General features: G+C 43.8%; 1 protein-coding gene across 11 annotated transcripts; it reads left to right on the plus strand.

The window, feature by feature from the left end:
- The first annotated feature begins 5810 nt into the window (after positions 1 to 5810).
- On the plus strand, positions 5811 to 24499 carry LOC105192591 (putative fatty acyl-CoA reductase CG5065). 11 transcript variants are annotated; one of them, XM_025303740.1, is made up of 10 exons: positions 6462 to 6681; positions 7097 to 7233; positions 10731 to 10963; positions 19610 to 19868; positions 20331 to 20395; positions 20564 to 20785; positions 20864 to 21112; positions 21939 to 22288; positions 22652 to 23248; positions 23411 to 24499. In XM_025303740.1, exons 6-10 carry the CDS (start codon positions 20573 to 20575, stop codon positions 23550 to 23552), a joined length of 1551 nt encoding a protein of 516 aa, XP_025159525.1. In that variant the 5' UTR covers positions 6462 to 6681; positions 7097 to 7233; positions 10731 to 10963; positions 19610 to 19868; positions 20331 to 20395; positions 20564 to 20572; the 3' UTR covers positions 23553 to 24499. The 11 variants fall into 11 exon arrangements, with proteins under 11 accessions (XP_011155123.1, XP_011155128.1, XP_011155126.1 ...); XM_025303741.1 differs by having other exon boundaries at positions 10737 to 10963; XM_011156826.3 differs by lacking the exons at positions 6462 to 6681; positions 7097 to 7233 and adding an exon at positions 5815 to 5983.
- Positions 24500 to 24762: the final 263 nt, after the last annotated feature.

Raw genomic sequence — 24762 nt, forward strand, 5'->3', positions numbered from 1 at the left:
CTGGAATGACATGAAAATATGTAAAAAATTCAGAATATTTCTTGCAATGCTGGTGTTATGTTTGAGAAATGTTAAGCAAGAGGAATAAAAATTAATGTACCTCTAAAAACTGCTTATGAAACGTAGAAGCAGGCACGCAAAATATGTGTATTAACGCGTCTAACCGTCGAGGAAAGCTATATAGGTTCCAACATTTTTTTATCTTGAAATGTACAGGAGAAAAACATTCTTACTGCGGCAGACGAGAGATTATTCGTTATATCATCGATTTTATTTATTCTTTAGCTTTGCGTAAATAAGTCATGGGGCAGGAAATTGTACGTTATAACATTAGCGAGTGACGTGAGATAAATCCTCGTATATCCGCGGTCCAAAGTATGCGCTCGCCGATTTCGCACTTTGCGTCTTTACACTATATTTACTAAGCATATAGTATAATGTCAATGTCGCATATGTTTTTGCAATATATGCAAAAAAGAAAAAGAAAAAAGCGTCACTTTATGCATACTTTTTACAATTTATGCATAAAGCGTGCTTTTTAGTAACACGCTAAGTTGCGACACAATTATTGATGTATGCCGTTTAATTTGCATGAATTCGTTTCAAATTGTCGCGACTGTGCGCTGCTGTAAAAATTTGCAACTTAAGCGTTAGCATGCCTGACGGGCAGAAACATACGGTTGCAAGTCATCATATATATAAATATTTGCTGATTTATAACTTGACTTCGAACTAATTAATTTTAACCTAGTTTCTTTCTTTAATATAAAAAATATAAAAAAAGTTCTTTAATATAAGAAATCTTATAATAATGGAGAAAAGCCGACGAAGAAAAATACAGGTGAAATATCGGTTTACGTTGGATCGCATTTCGAAAACACTAAAGAAGAACTACTAAAAAGAAACTACTAAGAACTACTACGAAGAATCACTAAAAAAGAAAATCACAGTTCTCTTCTTATATTTCTGAGTGAAATGAAAGAAAAAATTTAAACAAGATTTAAACAACAACTTCACAGGAAAGAGGTAAGCTTTTCAGGAAGATTTGAGAAAGAAGTAAAAGGTGTGTGAACATCTAAATATTTATTATTCTTTATTGGCTTTAAATCATTATCGTAATATTTTTTGTGTTTTTTTTTTATAATGAAAAAAGTCGAAATATCGATTAATTCGAGTTAAGTCGACGTATTCGATTAAGTCGAGTTACAAGTCGACAAAGTTCGACGGATCAAATTTGCAGGTGTGTGGCGCTCAAAAAGATAAATCGCCTATTGTTTGAGATTCGCGGGCATTCGTAAATGCCGTAAAGCCCGTGTCACACTACGGATTGAAGATCAAGGATTGCGGATTGAAGATTGAAATTTGACCAATCGGAATAAAGCAAATCAAAACCGAAGTTCGTTGATTTGTCGAAATCTAATCTTCAATCCGCAATCCTTGATCTTCAATCCGTAGTGTGACACGGGCTTAAGTTATCTTGCTGCTTATTTAAATGCGTCTCTATAAAAAACATGCGATTTATATATATTGGGCGGCAACGTTTATTCCCTTCCGAAACTCGTAAAGCATAATATGCCGTAAATGCACCTTATCGATACTCATTTTTAAAGTGATATTTCTCGAAGCAGTTTGTATGAAAACAAATGATTTTTTTTTAATAACAGCTGAAGACGTCACCTTTCCAACGTTATATAATATGTAGATGGAAGTATTAATGACAACACTTTACGACGCTTATAACTCCATCTATTGAAACTCCGCACGAACTTTTGCACTCACCCAATACCATCTGAACTTGCTCATAAATTACACTGAATTATGCAAGATTTTATACCGAGATACATCTCATTTTACAACCTGCATCGAAGATACGCGTAGTTTTACACGAAGGAAAAATGTCGATTGAGTTAACGTGGCGACAAACGGGCTGAACGCGTTTCGCCTGAAAAGATTCCCGGATTGAAGATTGATGAGAACTGGGAATATTTTTCTCAACCAAATGCCCCGTTCCCTCCAATGGAAACGCTCTTGACCCGCTCATCGTCGCGCGCGTTAATTCGATTAATCCTTTCTTCTTCCGTGCAGGTGTAATCAAGATGGATAGCTCTGATCGCATTCGGGGAAAAACTTTCCATTTAATAACGAAGAATTAAACCGCTTTCGCGGTGTATAGCGACTAAGAGCGCGGCGCGTGAAAACGACCGCGGTGGTCGTGCCATGTTGTTTTATATGCGGAAGAGGATAGAGTCTAGCCATTTAAATAACGCGGAAAAGTAACCGGTTATTGCGTGCTGCTAAGGACGCACGGAAAATAAAAATGTAATCACCGGGTTACCGAGGTAACGCGATAAGACGCGATAGAATGCCGTAACTACGTCGATAGGTAACAGTGACGAAAAATTCCTTTACGAACACAATTGTAATCCGACGCCGAGCGGCGCGTCGCAAAATATGTGCCACCGAAGCAAACTCCGAGCGGTTTTACCACGCCTTGCATTTCGTCTCGACGCAATATACCCGCGGAAATTCTCTCGCGAGGAGACCCGCAAGACGATCGCGCGAGCTAACCTCGTGAACGGAGACGAAGAGCCTTCGGGACTCCCGTCGGGCAGAGTGAGAAAGCATGAGAAAGCGACTTAAACAAAACGGCTTCTTACCCGAGCTATGCTCGTCTTGCTTGCACGTTCTCGCGCTGGAACGTCGTTCAATCTTTCTTCAGCGGGTAACGAGCGATAAGGATAGAACGATGCTCTCAACACGAAAGTGTGCAGTTACATAGCCTCTCAGTCTTGAAGCATCAACTTCCGGCTTTGTTCGCTGCCGCAGCTAAAGTACACACGCCATCAATCAACCATCGATCTTTTAAGGTCATTCTACAATACGTGTCGTAAGTTGTAAGCCGTAAGAATTGGCGAATCACAGTCGATTATTACAAAAATAATCAGCTATAATTGGCCAGTTCTTACGGCTTACAACTTACGACACGTATTGTAGAATGACCTTTACGCACGACGCGTTAAGTTCGTGTTCTAGCTGTCGTAGAGTTCGCCGGCAAAATTCGACAGCCACATTCAAGCAGATCTGCAGATCTGCCCGCTAATCTCCACTGATGATACTCTCGATGATGACTGTACAACTTTGGACCGCGGAAGAAAGAGACAACAATACCTCCTGAGTGCTTCTCTCTCGGTGCGATTTCTCTACAGAATCACGCGGAAAAAGCGAAATCTAATATTATCGCATCTGATATCCGATAGTAACAGGTCGATAATATTGCTGCTTTTCGATCATCTCGGTACATTTTTCCGCCGCAAAAATCAGTCGGTAACTTGGTCGGAGGGTTAATGCTTTTCAGTTATTTAAAGCTCCAAAGATATAATTACATGTTGACATTATCGACTTTCCTGCTCGGTCTTTCCATACACATTTGTCCGTATAATCGGCTCACAAACATAGCGTTAATTTCGATTGTTGTTATTCAGACGTCTCGACGACGTACACGCGCGGCTGCGAGACGTTGTAATAATACATTTAAGGTCACTTTAAAGGTGACTCTTGCCAAGCTCCGGCTAAATTAACCGTTTCGATAACCTTGCAAAATTTCAACCAAAATTGCTGCTTTGCTCCTCACTTTTTATTTTCTCTCACAGCAGCTTTAATTGGAATCCTGCAAGGTTAAACGGTTAGTTTAACCGGATCTTCGTAAAAGTGTCTTCTGCACCCCCGGAGATTTAGATATACTCGTATGTGTCTGTTTTTATTTATTTAGGAAGAAAAATAACTCATACAGCATATAAAGTTGAGAAAACGTTGTTGCAATATTACAGTAACATTGTTGCAATATTACAGCAACGTTGCAGAAATATTGCTGCAACTTTTGTGCTGTATGGGTAAAGGTAGATCTATGTTTAAGTCTTGCTTAAAATCAAAATAATGTTGGTGCAACCGGATCTCAGTAATTTATTGATAATTACTCTCTCTCTCTCTCTCTCTCTCTCTCTCTCTCTCTCTCTCTCTCTCTCTCTCTCTTTCTCTCTTTCAATATTGACTCCAGATGCCTGTTAAGGCTTAAATTTCCCAACACACTATGCTAAGTTGAGATAATAAAATATCAGATGTTAAAGGTGAGGTGGAGTAAAAATAGGGACAACGCGTGTGCAGTCTCAACAATAAAAAATTATGCGTGGTTTTATTGTAACAAAAACCGCATTCAACAGTCACGAAGGCCAATAAAAAACTGGCCTCAGTGAACGTATCTCTCTCTTTCTCTCTCTCTCTCTCTCTCTCTCTCTCTCTCTCTCTCTCTCTCTCTCTCTCTCTCTCTCTCTCTCTCTCTCTCTCTCTCTCTCTCTCTCTCTCTCTCTCTCTCAATATTGGCTCCAGATGCCTATTAAGGCGAACTCCCCAACGCCATTGTACGATACATTAAGATGATCAGATAATAGAATGCTAAAGTAAAGCAAAAGTGTAATAAAAACAGGGATCGTGTCCCTGTTTTTCAAGACGTACGTAGTCCCAACATTTCAAAATTGCGCGTAAATTTCGTGGTGATATAAACCATATCCAAAGGCCTCGGAGGTCAATCGCTACGATGCCTCGACACACGCTATCGAGATGTGCCACGAATAGACTCGAGAGTGTTCGCAGCAACTCGGTCGCGTGAGACAATCGACCGCGTCATATCTCGATTAATGTCTGAATGAATCGAGTGAGAAGTTAGCGGGAGGTCGACGACAAGCCGCGATTCGATGGGAAAGATCGAAAACGATGTTTCGCAATGTAACGCTGACGTACTCGTACTATCTTGAAGGTAATAATATTTGAAGATAAATATTGGAATATGTCCGCGAAGTTAACACAGCGTCGATAATGACATACGATAGTTGAAAGAGAGAGAGAGAGAGAGAAAGAGAGAGAGAGAGACGCGACTTACCTGGAAATATAAAATACCACAGAAAGAGGCACGTTTTCTTCCAAGCTTGTTCCCCTGCAATTGCAAACATAACGGTGAGCTCCAGTAATACTTTGCATATTAACACCTTTTTTAACATTTGATTTTTAACATTTGAAGCGCGTTTTAACCTTCACGCGAGCCAAGTGCGGCGCTCCTTACCAGGAATTCCGAATACATCGAAACGGCAATTTAGCGAATCTGACGACATCTCTTCGAGAATGCATCTTCATGTAAAAAGCGCGATCGGCATTGACACAAAACATTATTTCTCATGCCGATGGCTCTCCGAGGTTTCTTGATTCTTCTAATTACCAGTTTGAAACAATGAGACCTCCGATCGAAGATCGAAAGTGCAGAGGACAACAGCGACGATGTTCGCTTCGCGCGAACTTCAGACCGAACACGCCTATACGTGCGTATCGTATACGCGGGTGTACGTGGGTGTACTTCGTATCTGGGTGCGTTGTATAATTGTTAATTCGGAGATACAGCGTAATAATCTCTAATTGTTTATTCCCAGTTATAATATACGAATATCGGGACCGCGGGGAGCGGTAAAGCCGCGTTCGGCCGGAAAATGCGCCGACGGGGAGAGGCGACAGGCAGCGCGCTCGTGTGCACTCCCTCCGGCGTGGTGCAACACCGGGGGTTCAAACAGCAACGGCGACAAACGGAAGAAAGGATTATGGCAATAATGAGAAATGTACATTTGCAGAGAGAGCGAAATGCGCGATGCGCAGGACGAGCGGCCACGATGAGGGAGCGAGAGGGGAAAAGAGGGAGAGAGAGAGAGAGAGAGAAAGAGAGAGAGAAAGCGCAGTGATTTCCCGCGCGCAGCAGTTGGCCGGCCTGTGGGTATTTGGCAGTTCAGCGAAGATGGCGGACTCGGTTGGCATGCGACGGGTATTGGCTGCGAGGCGGCGAGGACGCGAGAATTCGGCGATTCTGTGTTGAAGCGGATACTGCCAGCGTTGTCGGTGAGCAGCGTGGACATCGCGCGAGGAAGGTGGAGGCCCCGCGACCGCGTAGGTGAGTGCGACATTGATTCTTTGCGATATACGAGGCTGCCGATGCGGGAAGGAGTCACCGCCGCAGCAGCCGCCGCCGCCGCCGCCGCCGCCGCCGCCGCCGCCGACAGCCGCGCCTATTACCGTATGCGACTACTTCTCACCCTCTCTGCGCCTTCTTCCGTCGCTTTATTTCCGTTTCGCTTTCCCGCGAGCTCGGCCGAGGGGAGGAGGAGGAGGAGGAGGAGCACGGCGCGCAGCGTCGCGCTCGCCGTTAATTTCCGTCCGACTCGCGCCGACACACGCAACCCTTTCCACCGCGGGAGCGGGTTTTCAGCGGTGGCGGCGGCGGCGGCGGCGGCGGCGGCGGCGGCGGCGGTGGTGGTGGTGGCGGCGGTGGTGGCGGCGGCGGCGGCGGTGGAGGCACCACAGCAGAGGACAGCGCGCACGGCGGGGGTGGTGGTGGCGGCGACGGCGGCAGCGGCAGCGGCTGTGGCGGTGGCGGTGGTGGTGGTGGTGGTGGTGCTTCGCTTCAAAGATCGACCAAGGCTGTGTGCGCGATGTCCGCCCGTTCCGCGTCCCTCGTCGGCCAGCCGGGAGAGAGCCGCGGCTCTCGGGAAACCGATACGTGGTGCTTCCGCCGTGGCTCGCGCGCTACGCGAGCTTCTCGCCCGTGCTCGTCCGATTTTTCTCCGTCCGTCGCGACGCCGGCAGACAACGGTGAGTGCCGATCGCGAGAGCCGCCCTTCGGCTGCTCGCTGGCCGCAGGAAGAGCGCGGCCCTCCGCCGTCGCTGCGCTTCGGCCGGCTGGCGCAGCCTCTTCGCGCCGGCTCCGGAGCGTGGCTCCGTACGCCTTGCCCGTCTTCCTCGTCTCCTCTAAGTGTCTAGTCTGCGTAGTCTCTCGTTCTCGCCTTACGCTCCTCTCTCTCCGCCCTTCCGTTCGATCACGGATCTCGTCGCAAGTAGAGGCGAGACGACGTCGCGCGGTTTGTTTTCAGCCTATGTCTTTCTCGTATTTCTCTCTCTCTCTCTTGCTAATTTTCTTGCAGATATATATATATATATATATATGCATATATATATATATATATATATATATATATATATATAGATATCCGTTATATTTTGTTTCAAGTGTACAGAAAGTATGTATACACAGCGCGATTGAAGAGAACAGACCTTCCCCTGTTAGCTCGAGGCGACCGGGCCGAGCAGATGCAACCGGGCCGTCCTGTGTATATCGCGTAAGATAGTGGTGCTAAGAAACGTCAGGTACGTTCCGCAATGTACATACGCGCATACGTGACTCCCTGCTCCCTCGCGCTCTCCTTCGTCATCGTGCGAAAGCCAAGAGTGCGAAAGCGAAGAGGTCCGAGGAGAAGGAGGAGGAGGACTCCGGTGTGTCAGGAGCGATTTTCCGCGAGCTAACCGTAATGCGGCGCGGAAAACGGAGGAGGCGGCGGCACAGACTGTTCAATGCGATATATACCGAGTGCTCCGTTCTTGCGGGTTGTAACCCTTCTCCTCCTCCTCCTTCTCTTTCTCCTCCCCCTCCCTCTCCTTCTGCTGCTGCTGCTGTCTCTTTTTTTCTCCCTCCCCTGACGCCAGGTCATTTGCGATTTTACGCTTTGATAGGTTTTCTCCTTTTTTCTTCTTTCTCCTATTTTTTCCCTCTTTCTTTCCTTTTCTTTTCAATCTCGTATCGATAAGTCCGCGGAGAAACCTGATCGATATACAGCGCGTCATTTCCGCGTATGACTCCACTAGCCAGTCTCAAAGGAGTCACGAAAACTCGCATGTGTTTCTTCTCCCGTCCCTTTTCTGTTTCCTTTGTATTTCGTTCAGTTTTCTTTTTGTTCCCGTTTCTCCTTTCCCGGTGAATTCCCCCTTATCGTCATGGCCGACGCGCGCGCTCCGATCGTTTCCGATCGATCGGACATTCTTTTCTTTTGATACTTGCGAACCGATTCGCAGGACTTTCGAGCGCACTGCGTTGCTTGCATCGTTGCAGTGGTTGTCGCCGCACCGCATCGCACCGTCTCGCCCTCACCCCCTCCTCGCCTCGCCTCGTCTCGTCTCGTCTCGCCTCGTCTCTTGCTCGCAATTTTTGTTTTTCTGTACATTGTGTAACGTCGATCTCAATGTTGCGATACAACGTATACAAAGTGACTTATGTAAAGAGTCACGGACTTGCTTTCGACCCGTCCGCGTCTATTCGATTGACGATGACTCGCTCTGTTGGCTACACATTGGGGAGAGTTTGTGCGGCCGCTTACATAATGTGTCACAATCGTCTGGAGAGATTTAAATATGTTTACAATATGCCTAGAAATCACATGATTGAGACGCGACAATTTGCGACACTACGTGAACCGTTTGAGGGGTATTCTTAGATGGCAAACGGATGTCTTTCTCAACGTCTCTCGCGTTTACCGCACGTAGAAAACACACGCGTGTAATATATTGCGGTTTTTCGTTTGATTTGTTGCATAAATGTTAATGAATCGAATTGCAACTCAGCAATTCAAACGCTGAGTCGTATGTTCTTGGCGCAAATAATTTTTCTGTCGTAAGTCGACGATAGTTTTATCGCTGAATTTTCCTATTAAAAGATATCGTTATATAAATTATGTCAATTTTTCGTTTGCTCCGCTCGTCGTCCATAATTCTTACAAAACTGTGCGATTTATTCTGCAATAAATCCTTCCGTTTATTTATTCTTCCAAGGTCACATCTCGCGAGCTTGAGCCTTCCGGTTAAACTTTATCATCGCTTTAAAATAATTACCGAGCGACGGCCTGAATAATTTGCGCGACCGATCCGATGAATTCGACAATTGGCCTGCGATTAATGACGCACAATTATTGCCAAGTTCAATATATTCGACACGGCAGCAGAAAAGGGAATTAATATTTCTTTCTGCATCGTCACATTGTTTAATATTCGTCACTGTTTAATTCATAACAAACCCCAGTATGCATCGTCATATTGTTTAATATTCACAGCAAACATCAGTTGAGATTTTTATTCATCAGGTTATTGTATATATAATTTTATATATGATTGACGTGCTACACTGTGAACGACGCAATTGTTATTACACTAGAAACTGTTAGCAAACTTGATAATATTTTTCTCACAACTTTCACATTTCTGCGTAGAATTCGACGACACATTTGCAATCACGTTCACTACGACAATTAATTTTAATAAAATCAATGCCGTCAATGAACGGAATAATTTGCAGCAGGATCTTATATTCTATCTATATCGCGCGCAGCGCGTGCATGGGAAAAATTTCTACTGAATGATAAAATCGCATCGGGGGTGACTGGAAATATATTTCTAAATGCCTAAGAACAAGTCTGAATCGCTTTTGTAACAATTTTGTAACAATACTGAATAATAAAGCCGTATCGCGCAGCTGAAAATATATCCGTAGCTAAGAAGAAGCCGCAATATCGATATATCGCAAGAGTTAATATGAAATTTAGAGAGTAACATTTTTCACATCGCGTGCCAGCTGATTTATTAAGGAAAATGGATGCAATTGTCGCTAATTGCGACACCGTCGCTAATTGGGACATTCACCTTGTGACATTTTCTCAGTGAGTGTTGACGAATGTCAACATCTTCCAGAAAAGTTCTCTGCGTCCAGACACTTTGTCTTTGTTCCTTTTTTCTCCCTTTTTCTTTTTTTCTTTTTTATAAGTTCTATTCCACTTCCACGGAAGATAGATGGACACGTCGATATCGTTACAGTGTACAGTACTTTAGCAATCAGGAGCGGAGATATCTCACAAATTTTTACATGAGCGATGCTTATCGGCGATTTATCGACAATCGGGCGCTCACGACAACGACGTTCACGATGAAACGTGGAAGAGAAGGTTGGATTAAATCGTCTCCTCCACGATTACCGTTGCATGCCGGCACTGACAATAAGACGACGACGATCGTATTGACGTCATTAGCCCCGACATCGTTCTGCCCCGTTAAACTAAACGGCAAACAGCGTAAGCAAGGAGGAACAACAGCAGAAAGTTCGAGACTATTATAATGATCCGTCTTTTGCGAACCGTTACCATAATCTTTTATCATCGATATGTCATACGTCATACGTCATACGTCATATGTCATACGATCGCAGAACGAGATCCCACGAGTGAAAGGATAATTGATGTAAATAATAATTATTCGAAATTCAAGGACGCTTATCTCGCCTTAAGGACACATGTTCCATATCTCCGAGCCTTCTTATCTTATTCCGATTTCATCAAATGTCACATAGAATTTCTTTTTCGTCTTTCATCAGCAACCTGATTTTCTCCCAAAGTCCAAAACGCTCGCGAGTTGACGACGAGTAGTCGTGAAAAGATCTTGGATGTGTGCGCAACGAAAGAACGAAATTATGTGAATAAAATCGGCGGAGTTAATTTAACCTTATGTGTGTGTGTGTGTGTATGCAGTCGGCATTTGGCCCATAAATTTCAAACCAAGGCGTTTGCGCGTATTTGTTTGTAAATTAATAGCGAAGACCGATAAAAAATCAAAAATCGTCTCGTGTCAGCGATATATTCATTTTACGATCGTGATCGTGGCCATTCTTTGTCATCGCTTTTGCACGACAGAGTCAAAAAGACCGACATGTGTGTGATAGGATCGGGTCATGTAACGCACATTGGCGCGAGGTGTACAGTTCGCGATACTCGTAGTGGGAGAGAACGTTCCGTTCTATCAGGCCGGCGGGTATAAGGAACTTGCGTTAGTTGCAGGTGGGCTCAGTTCATGTTTCGTTTCACGAAGGAAGTCGATTCACCGCGCCTTATCATCGCCGACCGAGTGTAACGGAGCATTCCTGCGAGTTAGTAGATGCGTGCGCCTCTCCACGCAAGGCATTTCGATCGACGATACTTGCCAACCGGCCAACTTAAAACTCTCGTTTCTTTTCGGCCGAGCTTAGTGTGAAGACACGAAAACGACGCGCGATGTGGCCGCCGAGGTAAGCGACAATTCCGCCCGAAATACGCACATCATTTCCGATTGATTGACACTTTTGCGCTTCGATCGCGCGCGGTAACGGCGACTACTGGCACACTTCCGACCTCGCGACCGTCGCCGGAGATTTTCGCGAAGCTTCCGAAGCGCGCGGACATGAGTTTCTAATTTGCCCCTTGTCCTTTTTTCTCTTTTGTTTTTTTTTTTATTATTTCTTTTCCTCTTCTTCGTTTCGTACTCGTACTCACGGCACGCACGGATCTGTTGGAAATTACGTGTATTTTCTCACGAGACATTGCACAGTCAACGGTAACAATGATCGATAATCAGTAATCGAGCATTTTTTGTGCCAGCGGTCGCTCAACCGTTGAGTGACGCACGTCCGCTGGTGACACCGAATTTTTTGAACTTTTTCTTTTACTTTTGATGCCGGCTATAACATTATGCATGAATTGTCAGAGCAAACATTTCAGATTAGACGCTTGAGATAAGGCTATAAATGAGTTTTTTGTTTGCCGAGTCTATCGTCATATAGCGCATACGAACGCCTAGAAAAAAATATTCTATTCGTAAAGTGATTTTTGCCATAGTCTCATATTCTAAGCGAAGCCTTTTACAGAAAAAGAATTCCTCTTTCGATAAAGCGATTAAAGTAAACATTTCATTTAAAATTCATTTAAAATTTATTAGATAATATTCTAGTTGTTTTCCTCTTATATCAATTAATTTTCTTCTTATATGAAGAAGAATATGTATAAAAAGAGATTTGAATGTCGGCTTCTTTTGTTCAGTCTCATGCTCTGCCTCCAGACATGAAAGAAAAAAATAATCATATGCTCACGGATTATAGAATATTTGGAACGTTTTTTAAAAATGGTATGCGTGTTGCTGTAACATATAATGAAGATAATTTACCTATATTTGGTCAAATACAGTTTATAATCTATTGCAAGAAGTTGAATAATATATTCTTCCTTTTAACTATGTTTCATATAATTGGTTATGATGAACATCTTTGCTATGAAGCCTATAACAAAACTGATTGAAAGTTTATTTGTTATGATGATCTTATTTCATTCGTGCCTACTCATTGTAGAACTCGCTATACATTATAATAATTCTTTCAAATTAACTAATATAACCAGTAAAAATAAAGTACAGTAAGAGCAAATAATAATCTTCTTAAAAAAAGATTAAATGATGAGTGTATAAGAGGAAATTTATATTAAAATCAATAAGATTTGCATTATACATACAACATATAATTCCTCTAACTTTCAGAATAATGTGTGTATAATATTTTTCTCTTAATCTTAACGGAATCCTCTTGAGGCCATATATAAGAATAAAATCCTTTAAAATTTAAATGATTCCGATTTTTCTGAAATTACTTTTTTTTTGGGTGAATGATTGATTTTTCCCACATGTTGCTTTAAGCGATATGTAAATTTACCTCTTAACGCAGAGAAGAAAAAATGAAATTTGACAGCATTCTTTTATTTATTTATTTATTTGTGCGTGCGTGCGTACGTGCATACATGCGTGTGCGCATGTGTGTTCTGATTAATATTAAAAAACAAAATTACTCGTCTGTTAGATAAATAATATCCTCAGTCGCGAGTGATATATCATACTCTGCACGAAATTATGCATATGTGAAACTTGCTTCTGTTTCGTTATATTAAACGTCGATTAATGGTGAGTCATAATGAAGAGCAGACATAATGACGTGTGCAACTACTTGCGGATGATTTGACATCTTTAGACGCATAAGCGGTGTCTTAACAAGTGCTTTCTCATCTTGTTTCTTCGCTTTCGTTACCGTTTTTGTGCTTCTTTAAATTTTTCACGAAGCTTGCGCACTTTAACAATTCGAACTTACTGTAGATTATTTACCGCGTAGATAACTTATCGCGTCTGTAATGTTAGCGAAAAAACGTAAAACCAAATAACACGATATTTTAACGGGCGCATGTTTGATATGCAGCACACAGTATGAAATTTAGTCGAACATTATATTTTGTTGTTATTTTATAAGCTGTCTTGCCTACGTTTCTACCAAGGAAACATAGGAAACGCGAAAATTAAAAAAATTCTGAAACTTTGTAGTTAGAAGTAAAGTAGTTCATCCGTAATGCAAAACTATTTTTTGTTTGTGTTTTTTGTTTTAAAAGACGAGGCATATGCAAAACTGGTTTGTATAAAGGTTGTAGTGTATTTCATACTCTTTGCAACTGTGTATTCAGATTTTTGCAAAATTGGAGGAGAGCGGATGGGATTTCAAAAATTTTGCAATTTTACAAAATCTGAATACACGGTTGCAAAGAGTATGAGATATATTGCAACTTTCATATGAACCATTTTTGTATATGCCTCGTATTTTAAAAGATATACGCGTAAAATGAAAATGGTTTTTTTCTCGAAGGGTGGTTCCACCCCCTCAGATTGGAATTCCGCACGAACAAAAAATAGTTTTGTATTACGGATGAACTACTTTACTTCTATGCAAAGTTTCAGAATTTTTGAATTTTCGCGTTCTCTATGTTTCCTTATAAGCGAAAACAACACGATTCATGCCTGAAGTGCATATTACATGGTCATTCACAATGTAAGAAGATATTTTTGTCAAATCTCGACGTATTTAGATGAAAGGTGAGTCACCATGTTTACGTGTCTGCAGATATTATTCCATATTGTCATATATTAATAATTGCTTTTTAATGTTCAAAACATATGCATGATAAAAAGCACGTATGATAAATATATTTATTGACGTGTTGACGCGTATTGACGCGTATTGACGTGTATCTATGTTTTCCTTGACGAAAGCATAACAAAAATATATATAAATTGAAGCTGTCTTCTATTTATATATATTTTTGACGCGGACAAAAGGCCATTTCCCGCGAAATGATCGTTTCTTCCTGTTTACATCAAACTTAACGTATTATCAATATATATTGTATATGTATCAAACTTAATATATGTATGTTTTCCTTGACGGAAACAAAAATATACATACATATATATTTAGTTAGAACGTGTTTCTTCTTCATACGATAAAAGTTATTCTTATTATTCGTCGCGAAATGATTAATCTTCTTCGTGTTTGCACTAGACTTGATTCCGTCAGTTTTACTTCACTTATGCGCTCTATAATTTATTTTTTTGTGCCTTATGCATGAAGCGCAAATTGAGCCGCAACTGAGAAGATCAATTACATGCGCATAATATCTCATACATATATAATAATAATCGGATTTATCTTTCGATGCTTTTACATGTATTTACGCACACGCAGTTTGCAAGGCATTAAATGCGTTTTATGGCCCAATTAATAAATTAAAAGAGAGGAGGAGGGAGGAAAGGAGAGAGAGAGAGAGAGAGAGAGAGAGAGAGAGAAAAAGAGAGAACAATCGATTTCTCTCGCAGTGGGAACGCATCGTTAATATTTCGGACGAGTTTCGAGCGTTGATAAAATATACGATGAAACGTAGAGCTGTTCTCTCTCTCTTTCTCTCTCTCTCTCTCTCTCTCTCTCTCTCTCTCTCTCTCTCGGATCGTGTCAGAGCGATACGCGCCGCGCCCGAAGAGCCGATCGCCGGCTAATCGGCGTTTAATCGCGATTACTTTTTCAGCGGTATCGATGTCAATCGAGCAAGAGAGTTTCTTGTCACGCTTCTCGGCCACGCTCGTGCCGCGCGGTGACGCGCACGTTTCGGAAGTCAATGTCCCGCTAACACACTTCGGACGCCAATTGCATGTCAGTGCATGCCGGATGACGTGCTGTTGCCCGCTATGAAAACGCGATCCACGTCGTTGCCTTACTATCACGCCGACCCCAGGCGCATTCCGCGTTAAGCATCCGGAATCTCAGCCAGTCTCTCGCGGCTAATCCTGCGAACGGACTCGCTCGCGACCGCGTCTCGGAGCAAACGATGCGCGGAACGTCGCGTCGCGTCGCGTCGCGTCGCGTCGACCGACGGTGTCTTGCAGGTGTCACTTGATATCAAACGATCCTCGGGATGTCGAAACGATTTTAATCGCGGGAGATCAATGTACAAGAAACAAAGGAGAAACGAAGAGTTGGCTCTAGACTAAGGGATGCGGTGCCTGGTCCGGCGTGCAGGCCAACTCCCGAGCCTGTCGAAGGCGAATCCTTCAAGAGGTCAGGAGACAGGCCCAAGAAGTGTCTCTTGAGGCTGTGCCTTATGTAGCTCGTCTCATCCGCCAATTTTCTTCAATTAATATCTCAATAATAATCATCGTGCTTGCACAGCTTGCCCGCCCCCCTCCCCTCCATCCCACCCCGAAAGCTTTCGTCCAAAAGGCCCGAACAAGATTCGAGTAAAACAATCCATGCGGGTGAATCGGTAGATTCACGACGATCAGAGGAACTGGGAGCTAAATCTTTGTTGAAAAAAGGAAGTGCAACATCTCGACAGGTAGAGCGCATGCGGTCGCTGGGTGGTGACAAGGACTCTCTCGGACTTGGCGATTAATTTAGCGGGGACACCTGGAGGGGGGGGTTTGATATGCATTCTCGGATGTGGCTTCCTGCGGTTCTGAAATAGATCCTTCCGAATAAAACATCGCGGCGCAGCTTCTCCCCGAAGTGTGCCGCCCACGATCCTCCGGCCTTTCTTTCCGCAATCAACGCGCGCTCGCGCGACGGGGCGAAATCTATAATTCTCCCGGCCGACGTTCACGGAAGCCATAGTATCTCGCCGCATTGTAGCAGTCGATGCTAATGATCACTCGGCGCGACGATATGCAATGGAAACCAGAAAGAGAGACCGTCCCCGTATATCGCTCCTTCGCTTCCACACACATCCGGAGTTCCAAAGAACGCTCGGGTCCAAACGCGACGACGAAACCGACTCGTCCTCGCTGAGGGAAGGCTGTGATCCTTCCGGATCATAAGGGTCGTAAGAATTTCATCGCCACGTTGTAATTCAAACAACCCCTCTACCCCTGAGCAAGCTGACTCCACTCCCTCGAAAATCGTGGAAGAGCCCGAAAGAGCCAGAAGAGCGCGAAAAAGGGCTCTCCGGGGAACGGGGAGGATAACTGATGCTTCATCAGGACTCGCGCGCGCGCGCGCGCGGTGGAACCGGCGGAAGGCCCGGAAGCAGGAGAGAGTGACGGCCGAAAAAAGGGAAAGAAGCGCAACCGGGCCGAGTGAGACCTACCCTCCGGGGGAGGAGGGGGGGCGGAGGTCCGCCGAGCAGACTGGCTGATCGGTTTCATTTCACGGTTGCGGTCACGTGCGCCTCAGTCTCGCGGTCACGATCGTGCGATCCCGCGATCGCGTTCTCGCACTCACGTCCGTGTCCATTGTCGTCGCGTATAACGGCTCTTCATGTAACGGGCCCCCCCGGACGCCCACGGTTTCTCTGCCGCTTGCATCGAGGCTAGGACGGTGACCTAGAAGCCTCGTCGTGCGCTCGTATCCGTTTCTGTCTAATGCAAGACAAGCTGCCGATGTAACTCGCGCGCGCGCGGTCTAAGACCGGGTCTTCGCGCGACCAGGGAATCGCGCCCCATCGCGCGGCGCGCTCGAGAGAGCTTCTCTCGCGCTCGGCCGCCTCGTTGTCGAGATATTCGCAACGGCGGCGGCGGTGGCGGCGGCGGTGGCGGCGGCGGCGGCGGCGGCTTTCGAAAGCGACCATTAAATAGCGATTATTAGGATAATTTATTGACGTGTGTGCACTTTCTCGCGCGAGCAGTGCTTGACAGCGCGCCGCTTTTTCGATTAGCCCACGTGCCGTGCCGTGCCGAGCCGGACGTCGGCCGGGCTCTTTTCCACTTTTTCAGCGCATTCCTTTTGCGCAATGTGCTGTTGAAATGTAACGCAAAATCGGGCCAACGGTGCTAGAGCGATCAGCTCTTGGGGAAAAAGCACAAGACCGCGATTTCTTCATCGGTGCATGCGAGCACACTTACGAGCGGACCGCGCGGTAAAAACGTCGCCGACGCGCAGCCGTGGCGTATCGCGTAGGACGCGGGTTGTTATTATCATTCGAACGAAAGGTACTTTACAGTTAGTGACGTGTTGAACTGATTGGAGCCGAGTGTTGAGAAAGAGGTGGAAAGGGCGAAAAGGGCGGGAGAAGGCAAATCGTCGCTGCACCGCTGTACCGCCGTCGACACCGATGTTGCTTCAGTTTTGCGGAACATGCTAAATGAAATACACGCACACGTATAAAGAAGTCGTTGACGTAAGAAAACATAATGTTACCTTCGAACGAGCTCGATATATGAAATTCAAACTCTCGCTAACGGTCTTCGTCAATGGTTGTTTAAACAATGCGTGTGTGTATTGCTGTATTAATTATTCCAAATGTTTATTTATTGTGATTATGTTTATACACTGTCTATTTAATGTCTATTTATGTACTGTCTTCTTATTGTCAAATTCTTTTTTTAATATTGAGCCAAACGGTTGTCACAATGTTTATCCAATTACAGATTTGTCCACTGCGAATGCGGGAAAAGCACGCAATTCTGCAAATATATAAATACCATAACTGTTTTTGCATTCTATATTAAGGATCAAGTTGATTAGTTAGGCAGTAAGAAATAATAAACGTCTGAAGGGACCATTGCAAAAATCATCATCTTTTTCGTAATAAACTAAATATAAGTTATATAGAAGAAAAATATATATATATATATATATCTCTTTTTTTACCTATATATACATCTTCTTTGCCTATATATACAGATTTCCACGAAGGCAACAAGTTTTTGTAAAATCTTACCTAATTCGATTAACGAAATTCTCCTAGTTGCGTCCTGTACTCATTAAAATGCATATTTTAAATTTAGTTTAATTTAATTTTTAAATAAAAAATTACTATAAATCGATATAATTTTTTAAAGGTTTCAAAACATGTGTTCTAACCCAAGGTTAGCTTTGCCAGGGTTTGGCATAGTTAATGTCTGGTGAGAGTCCTGGCAGATGAACTTTGGTCTGCATGGAAATTTGCGAACTTGCGTAAAATAATTATAATAAAATTATAATTTGGGTTTGCAAAGCAACAGCATCTATGTCTACATAGCAGTAGTATTACCAAATATTTAACTAGACATTTTAAATAATTAATAAAATAAGCAACAAAACATTTCATGGAATTTCTTTTATCTCTTTTTCGTATAAACTAAATATAAGTTATAGAAGAAAAAGATATATATATATATATATATCTTTGTTTACCTATATATATATATTATTTTTATCTATATAGATTTTATCTATACAGATTTCTAAGAAGGCAACAAGTTTTTAGCTTTCCATAATTCCAAAATTATACACAGCGAACTACTCGAAGATATAAATATTTGTATGCTACTCTATATAAACAAAGAAAAAAAGGAAAAATAAAGGGACCTTGTCCTGTCTTCTGATACAAGGATTCGGTACTCTCTATATATTAAAAAAAAAAAAAAACCAGATCTCATCATTCTTCATAGTTTCCAAGAAAACAACTTGAAACATTTTTTAGGCGTAGCATCCTTGCCGAGACTCCAGAAGTCAAAAGTCCGTCGATTTCAATGTCGAGTTTGACGTTCGCGATTTGTTTGTTCGCGAAGCCGACAAATGAAAAACCGACTACGGGATTCGCCTCTTTGAAGAGAAAGATACGACCTCTCTCGCGCGTTGAATCATACTTATTCCTACCGCGTGTCGCGAGAGAACGTTCAAAACGACGGTTACGTAAATGTCGCATTGTGAATCTGCTAAGTAACACGCCGGTAAGTCGCTTGTAATTATCTGCACGTAGCGCGATATCGACTGCGAAGAAATTGCGGGTCAGAAATAGATCCGCTCTCCTCGACCGTAGGACTGCCCGCGCTCTTTTATATTGTAGTTTTACCGTTAACGCTTGTTCTCCGACTTTTCAGTCGTGAAGTTCCTCCTTCGATTTCCGATAAATCGCCGTCGAGATGGCCATGCCGGAAGATAACATTGCGCCAAGCTGATACTCGCGTTGAAATTACGTGACGAGATAACGACTGTGCCCCTCCGCCGCTTTCGGTGTGTACGTGCGTGTGCGTGTGTGTTCATGTGTACTCTTCGTCGTTCTCTTCGAAATCTTTGAACAATCTGATTATCCGATTTTGTCCACGAGCTCGTTCTTTTTGAAGCTGAACATCCTCGTAACCCCCTTACGGTACGTTAGACTGCGCTGCTCGCTCACAAATCTGGCTGGCAAAGCGCGTTTATATACGCCCTTTCGTGACGGACGATTATCGATCTCCCATCTGTCTCTCTTATTACAACCGCTCGGGAAGCAGCGACCGTATCCGGCAAGTGCACGTTCGATGTATTTATAATTACGTTGCGTTGCGTAATCTGTCTCTTTGTTTGCGTGAAAAGCAGTCGCGTTCCCGCGAGACATGAATCGCGGGCGTAGGCAGGAGAGTCGAAAAAAACGCGCGTCGCTTTTTTTTAAATAACTGCAACAACTGACTTATGCTTCAAGAAGAGAAGAGAGAGGGGGAGGAAGAGAGAGAGAGAGAGAGAGGGGGGGAGGGGGAGGGAGAGGAGGAGAGAATTGCTATTGTGCTATAAGTGCTACAGAGATGCTCGTCGTACAATGGTGTGTAACAAGGGACTTATAAAATACCATTCTCTGCTTCACAGATTTGTAACTGCAAAGGACACGAAATGAATCCGACGGCCGCTGGATTCAATCGTAGCAAGCCGCACGAAAGATCACAATACGACATATACGTGTGCAAGAGAGGAACGTCGCATCGTTCGTCGCAGACGCTGCATCCTCGTCTCTGAGAGCCGTTTACTCTTTCCTGCGTCATCTCTCAGATATACCGAATAAAACAGAAGTTGATTCGAAGAATAATTTGAAGAAGCAGAGGCAGAGGAAGAAGCACGAATAGAGCAGGTAGTTTGTTGCAATTGGTACAACGAAACTATGATTGATTAAGCTACTTACACCTTAAATTTTACTGCTTACATTTTCCCATTTGCCATCTTTTTGCACTCCAACTCACTCTTTCTTCCCTTACATTTCCCTTCCCCCTTTTCTCTCTCTCTCTCTCTCTCTCTTTCACTCCTGGAACCGCCAGAAATTAACGTGATAATCTGGCAACCTAAAACAACATTCGCACAGCAAACTGTGATATAACAATAAAAAAATGATGCATCTTCGTTTCTGATATATTCTGGTTCATTATTTCAAACTTTTTCCTAAAGGCGAGCTACTTCGTGGCATAAATATTTATAATTTGTGAATATATTCAAACCGTCAGATATTTAGTTATTAATTGCTCAACATCCAATCTATTATCGACAAATGTTGTCTCCTTTGTAATATAATTTTTATAATTTTCATCTTACCAAGCAGAACGAAACGGACTATTTTGAAAACAGAAATTCCACCCAACGGTGATTGTGTAACGCATATAACAGGTGAGATATTATTCAATCTTACCAGTTCCCAAGTAGCGGATAAAACTTGCGTTATTGTTATGTCATTCGACACCACCGTGTTTACTAGAATCTATATGTGTATGTTTGTATTTTTTATATGCTATGTATATATAAAGTTTCTCTTGATCAATATTCATATATTTACAGATCTCTAAAATGGCTACGATGTCCAGTAATGAGTATATGTCCGTAAGAGAATTCTACCGGGACAGGTCGATTTTTATAACCGGTGGTACCGGCTTCATGGGCAAAGTCCTAGTGGAAAAGTTACTGCGGTCGTGTCCGGATATCAAAAATATCTACCTTCTTATGAGACCTAAAAAAAGTCAAGATGTGCAACAGAGGTTGCAAGAACTACTAGACGCACCGGTGACGATTTTTTTTTGCTCCACATATACCGGTCCTTCGATGGACTAAATTTCATATTTTCTTTCTTTCGTTCGACAGCTGTTTGAAAAATTGCGGCGAGACTTTCCGGGCGAGCTCTCGAAGATCATTCCTGTTGCCGGCGACGTCACAGAACCGGAATTGGGCATCTCGGAAACCGATCAGAATACGTTGATACGGTCCGTATCGGTAGTCTTCCACTCGGCAGCTACCGTGAAATTTGACGAGGCTTTGAAACTCTCGGTCACCATAAACATGTTGGGCACCAAAAGATTGGTCCAATTGTGCCACCGGATGCATAACGTCGAGGTAAGGATGAACGTTTCCGACCTCCCCCCCCCCGCGAAACGTGCTTCCGGGGTGGCGGCGCCGTACGAACCGCCGCGTAGAGCCGAGATACTTGCTTTGCAGTCGCAGATTCTAGATCGAAATCGACCGATCGGAGACAGGGAGATGCATTATGTATCGGAATCTCATTTTGACGACTCTCTTCACGATAAGTTACAGCGTATTTCTCCTACGAAAGGTTGTTACGCCTCTCCGCTGCATCGAGAAACGCGAGAGTGCGCTTTCGAAATGCTTCGTTTGCTCGTTTGTTCGTGGCGTACGATCATCGATTTTTAATTAGCTGACAGCTAGTCCCACAGTTTCCGCTTAATAGCGAAATACGATTCGATTGGTCAAATTACTGCAAGCCTCGAAGGTAAATAGAAGCCGGCTTATATGCGAGTGTGTTTGTCCTCTGCACTTTGCTACTATGTCGCGCGATCTGTCTCTTCAAAGTTTAACGGCACTCATCGATCGATCGATCGATGATCCTTCTTTGCGTTTCCGTCTGATCCTGTATGAATGAGCGCGAGTATCGCATTATTAATGTGTACACCTATGCATATCTTTACACGTAGCTGTCACTAGGAGCGCACAACACGCCGCGATCGGCACACCGAGGCGAGACTCGAGTGTTCGCGAGCAATCGCAGTATATATATATATATATATATGTATATATATATGTATATGTATATGTGTGTATATATATATATATATGTATGTATATGTATGTATATATATATATATATCTTTTCTCTTACAATCGTAATAGAAATCCGTGACAAAAACGAGACTTTCGATTGCAGGCGCTCGTTCACGTCTCAACGGCATATTGCAATTGCGACCGGAACGACGTTGCCGAGGAGATTTATCCTTTGGGCAAAGAACCCGAACAAGTGATCGCTCTGACACAGTGGATGGACGATAAAATGGTTGAGGATTTGACGCCAAGTCTAATCGCTGGCCGACCGAATACATACACATTTACCAAAGCATTAACCGAGCGAATGCTCCAGAGGGAGAAGGGCTCCTTACCGATAGCGATTGTCAGGCCGTCGATCGTATTGTCATCGTTCAGAGAACCAGTCGCTGGTTGGGTGGACAATTGCAACGGACCTACGGGAATCATCGCTGCCGCCGGGAAAGGTTTCTTCAGGTACGGCGCGCTGCATGCTGCGGATCGATGCTGCCGGGTACACCGCGCGTGACGAGATGCTTGTTAAGGAGATGCTGGATACCAACGTGACGCAGCTGTTGTAATTTGCATTGTTTTTCTATTGGGTTGTATAAAATTGCTCTTACAGGGTGAACATGTTATATCACAAACGAAAGAAAGGTTTGCTGAGTAAAATTTGTTTTTGACGTGACATGGAGTATACTTCATCTGCAATTTTATATGACTAGGTAGAAAAACAGTGGAAATGAAATGGGGAAAACTGCGGTGTTCCGGCATCCGATACCCTTTTAATCTCCCGATTGGTGTCGCCCGAGCGTAAATCGTTAAATTGTCACTTTGCAGAAATATGCTGTGTTACGAAAACATGGTGGCCGACTTGGTGCCGGTCGACATGGTGATCAATCTAATGATTTGCGCGGCATGGAAAACCGCCACTCACCGCACTGACACGATCTCTATCTACAACTGTTGCACCGGCCAGCAAAATCCCATCACGTGGAAACAGTTCGTCCAGATGTCGTTCAAATACAGCCGGCTACATCCGATGAACGATCTGGTCTGGTACCCGGGCGGCCGTTGCCATTACTCAGCCCTTCTGCATAAACTGTGCGTGACGATACAGCACACGCTACCAGCGCACATTCTAGATATCCTTGCCCGGCTCAAAGGCACGCGACCCGTGATGGTTCGTCTGCAAACGAAACTCTACAAGGCCACCAAGTGCTTGGAATACTTCAGTACGAACCAGTGGAACTTCAGGGACGACAACGTGCGACGATTGGGCGAGCAACTCAGTCCAGAGGATCGGGAGATATTTATGTTCGACGTCAAACAGATCGACTGGACGTCGTACTTGGAGCATTACATCCTGGGGATACGACAATTCATCCTGAAGGAGAGTCCGGACACACTGCCAGCCGCCCGTTCACACATTACGAAGTAAGATGTCTGATTCTGCCTGTTCTTTTTCATTTTTTTTTTCGATTTCTCTCTCATTTTCTTTTGTTTTGTTTTGTTTTCTCTCGCTCTTACCTCTTCTCATGGACGTTCTCCCAAACTCCTGGACTCAACGTCGCGGTTGCCCGTTGTCCGTTGTTGCAGACTGTACTGGCTTCACAGAGCTATGCAATTCGGGATGCTGTTAATAATGCTACGCGTCCTGTTGTTACGCTGTCCGGTGACGCGAGGGGCATTCTTCTCGCTGCTGTCCATCGTACTTCGCATGTGCCGCATGATTGTTTGACGGCTGAGAACCATCCCGGTCGACGATCGCGATCAGTGTAACACGAAGCGGCCGCTACCTACGGAGCGTTATTTAAAGGTGCGATTTGTTCTTCGACCTCATTGCTCAGCCACCCCAGTAAAGCGCTACCTTCACATCCATCGATTGGCCTTCTCGATGTTGCTATCCGTTAACGAGTAAGAAGTAAGTGAGCGCCGGTTAACAGGTGTGTGGTACTCTCTCGAGGAGAGGCGTCGGTTACCGATTCGGTTTAAACAGAATTCCGCAAGCGCATAAAGTAACACGCCCCCGACATATTGCACTCATATATACATATGTACATATATGAGTGTAATGTGATAATTGTAATTATTGTATTACCGAATGTTATATTTCTTGTTGCCCCGTGACGAAACGACCGTCTTGCGGAATCGATCAAGTGTTGGGTCGTCAAGTTCTATATATATTATATAAATATATATATATATATATAGAAGCGATGTGTGAGATCGTCATTGCGTGTTTCATTACGCTAGAGAATAAAGGTAAAGACGCATCGCGCGCGTCGCCACAATTGTTCCGTTAGCGTCATCGTATGTACATCGATACTTTGCACAACGTCAATTTCTAACAGATAGAAGAAGAAAAAAACAGCCAGGTTGTCACAGTGTACGCGCGATCGACGTTGCTGATGCGAGCACCGGTACGTTAGTCTAGCTAGTCGGTTTTTCGGCATGTAACAACGCTCGCTAGTAACCACCATCCTCGCAGCACGACGCATCAAAGAATCCGTCGTGCCTTTATATTGTCGGTATCTGACATCCTTTTCTTTTTACTCTGTGACGTAAGATACCTAGATAGATATTTTGCTACGACCGCACGACGACTCGTAGTTACGCGTACAGAAACGACAATTGCTACGACTTAGACGTAAACAGTCACTATAGAGAGAGAGAGAGAGAGAGAGAGAGAGAGAGAGAGAGAGAGAGAGAGAGAGAGAGAGAGGCAGAGAGAGAGAGAGAGAGAGAGGCAGAGAGAGAGAGAGAGAGAGAGAGAGAGAGAGAGAGAGAGAGAGAGAGAGAGAGAGGCAGAGAGAGAGGGGGGGAAAGGAAGAAAGGAAGAAGAAGAAGGGGAGAAAAAGGGAGAAAGAAAGGAGAGGGAAAGAAGCCGCTGCGATCAAATAGAACGGTAACCGGAAATAGGGCACGTTAGCTTAGAACAAATACGATAA

Source organism: Harpegnathos saltator, unplaced genomic scaffold, assembly GCF_003227715.2.
Source record: "Harpegnathos saltator strain DR-91 unplaced genomic scaffold, Hsal_v8.6 scaffold569, whole genome shotgun sequence".
NCBI classification, from domain to species: Eukaryota; Metazoa; Arthropoda; class Insecta; order Hymenoptera; family Formicidae; genus Harpegnathos; species Harpegnathos saltator.

Excerpts from the sequence above, each read along its gene's own strand:
- LOC105192591 (XM_011156821.3), top strand. The coding sequence starts at position 20,573 with ATGGCTACGATGTCCAGTAATGAGTATATGTCCGTAAGAGAATTCTAC. Across the intron at positions 21,113-21,938 it reads ACCGGATGCATAACGTCGAG|GCGCTCGTTCACGTCTCAAC; the intron begins GTAAGGATGAAC and ends TTTCGATTGCAG. Across the intron at positions 22,289-22,651 it reads GCCGGGAAAGGTTTCTTCAG|AAATATGCTGTGTTACGAAA; the intron begins GTACGGCGCGCT and ends GTCACTTTGCAG.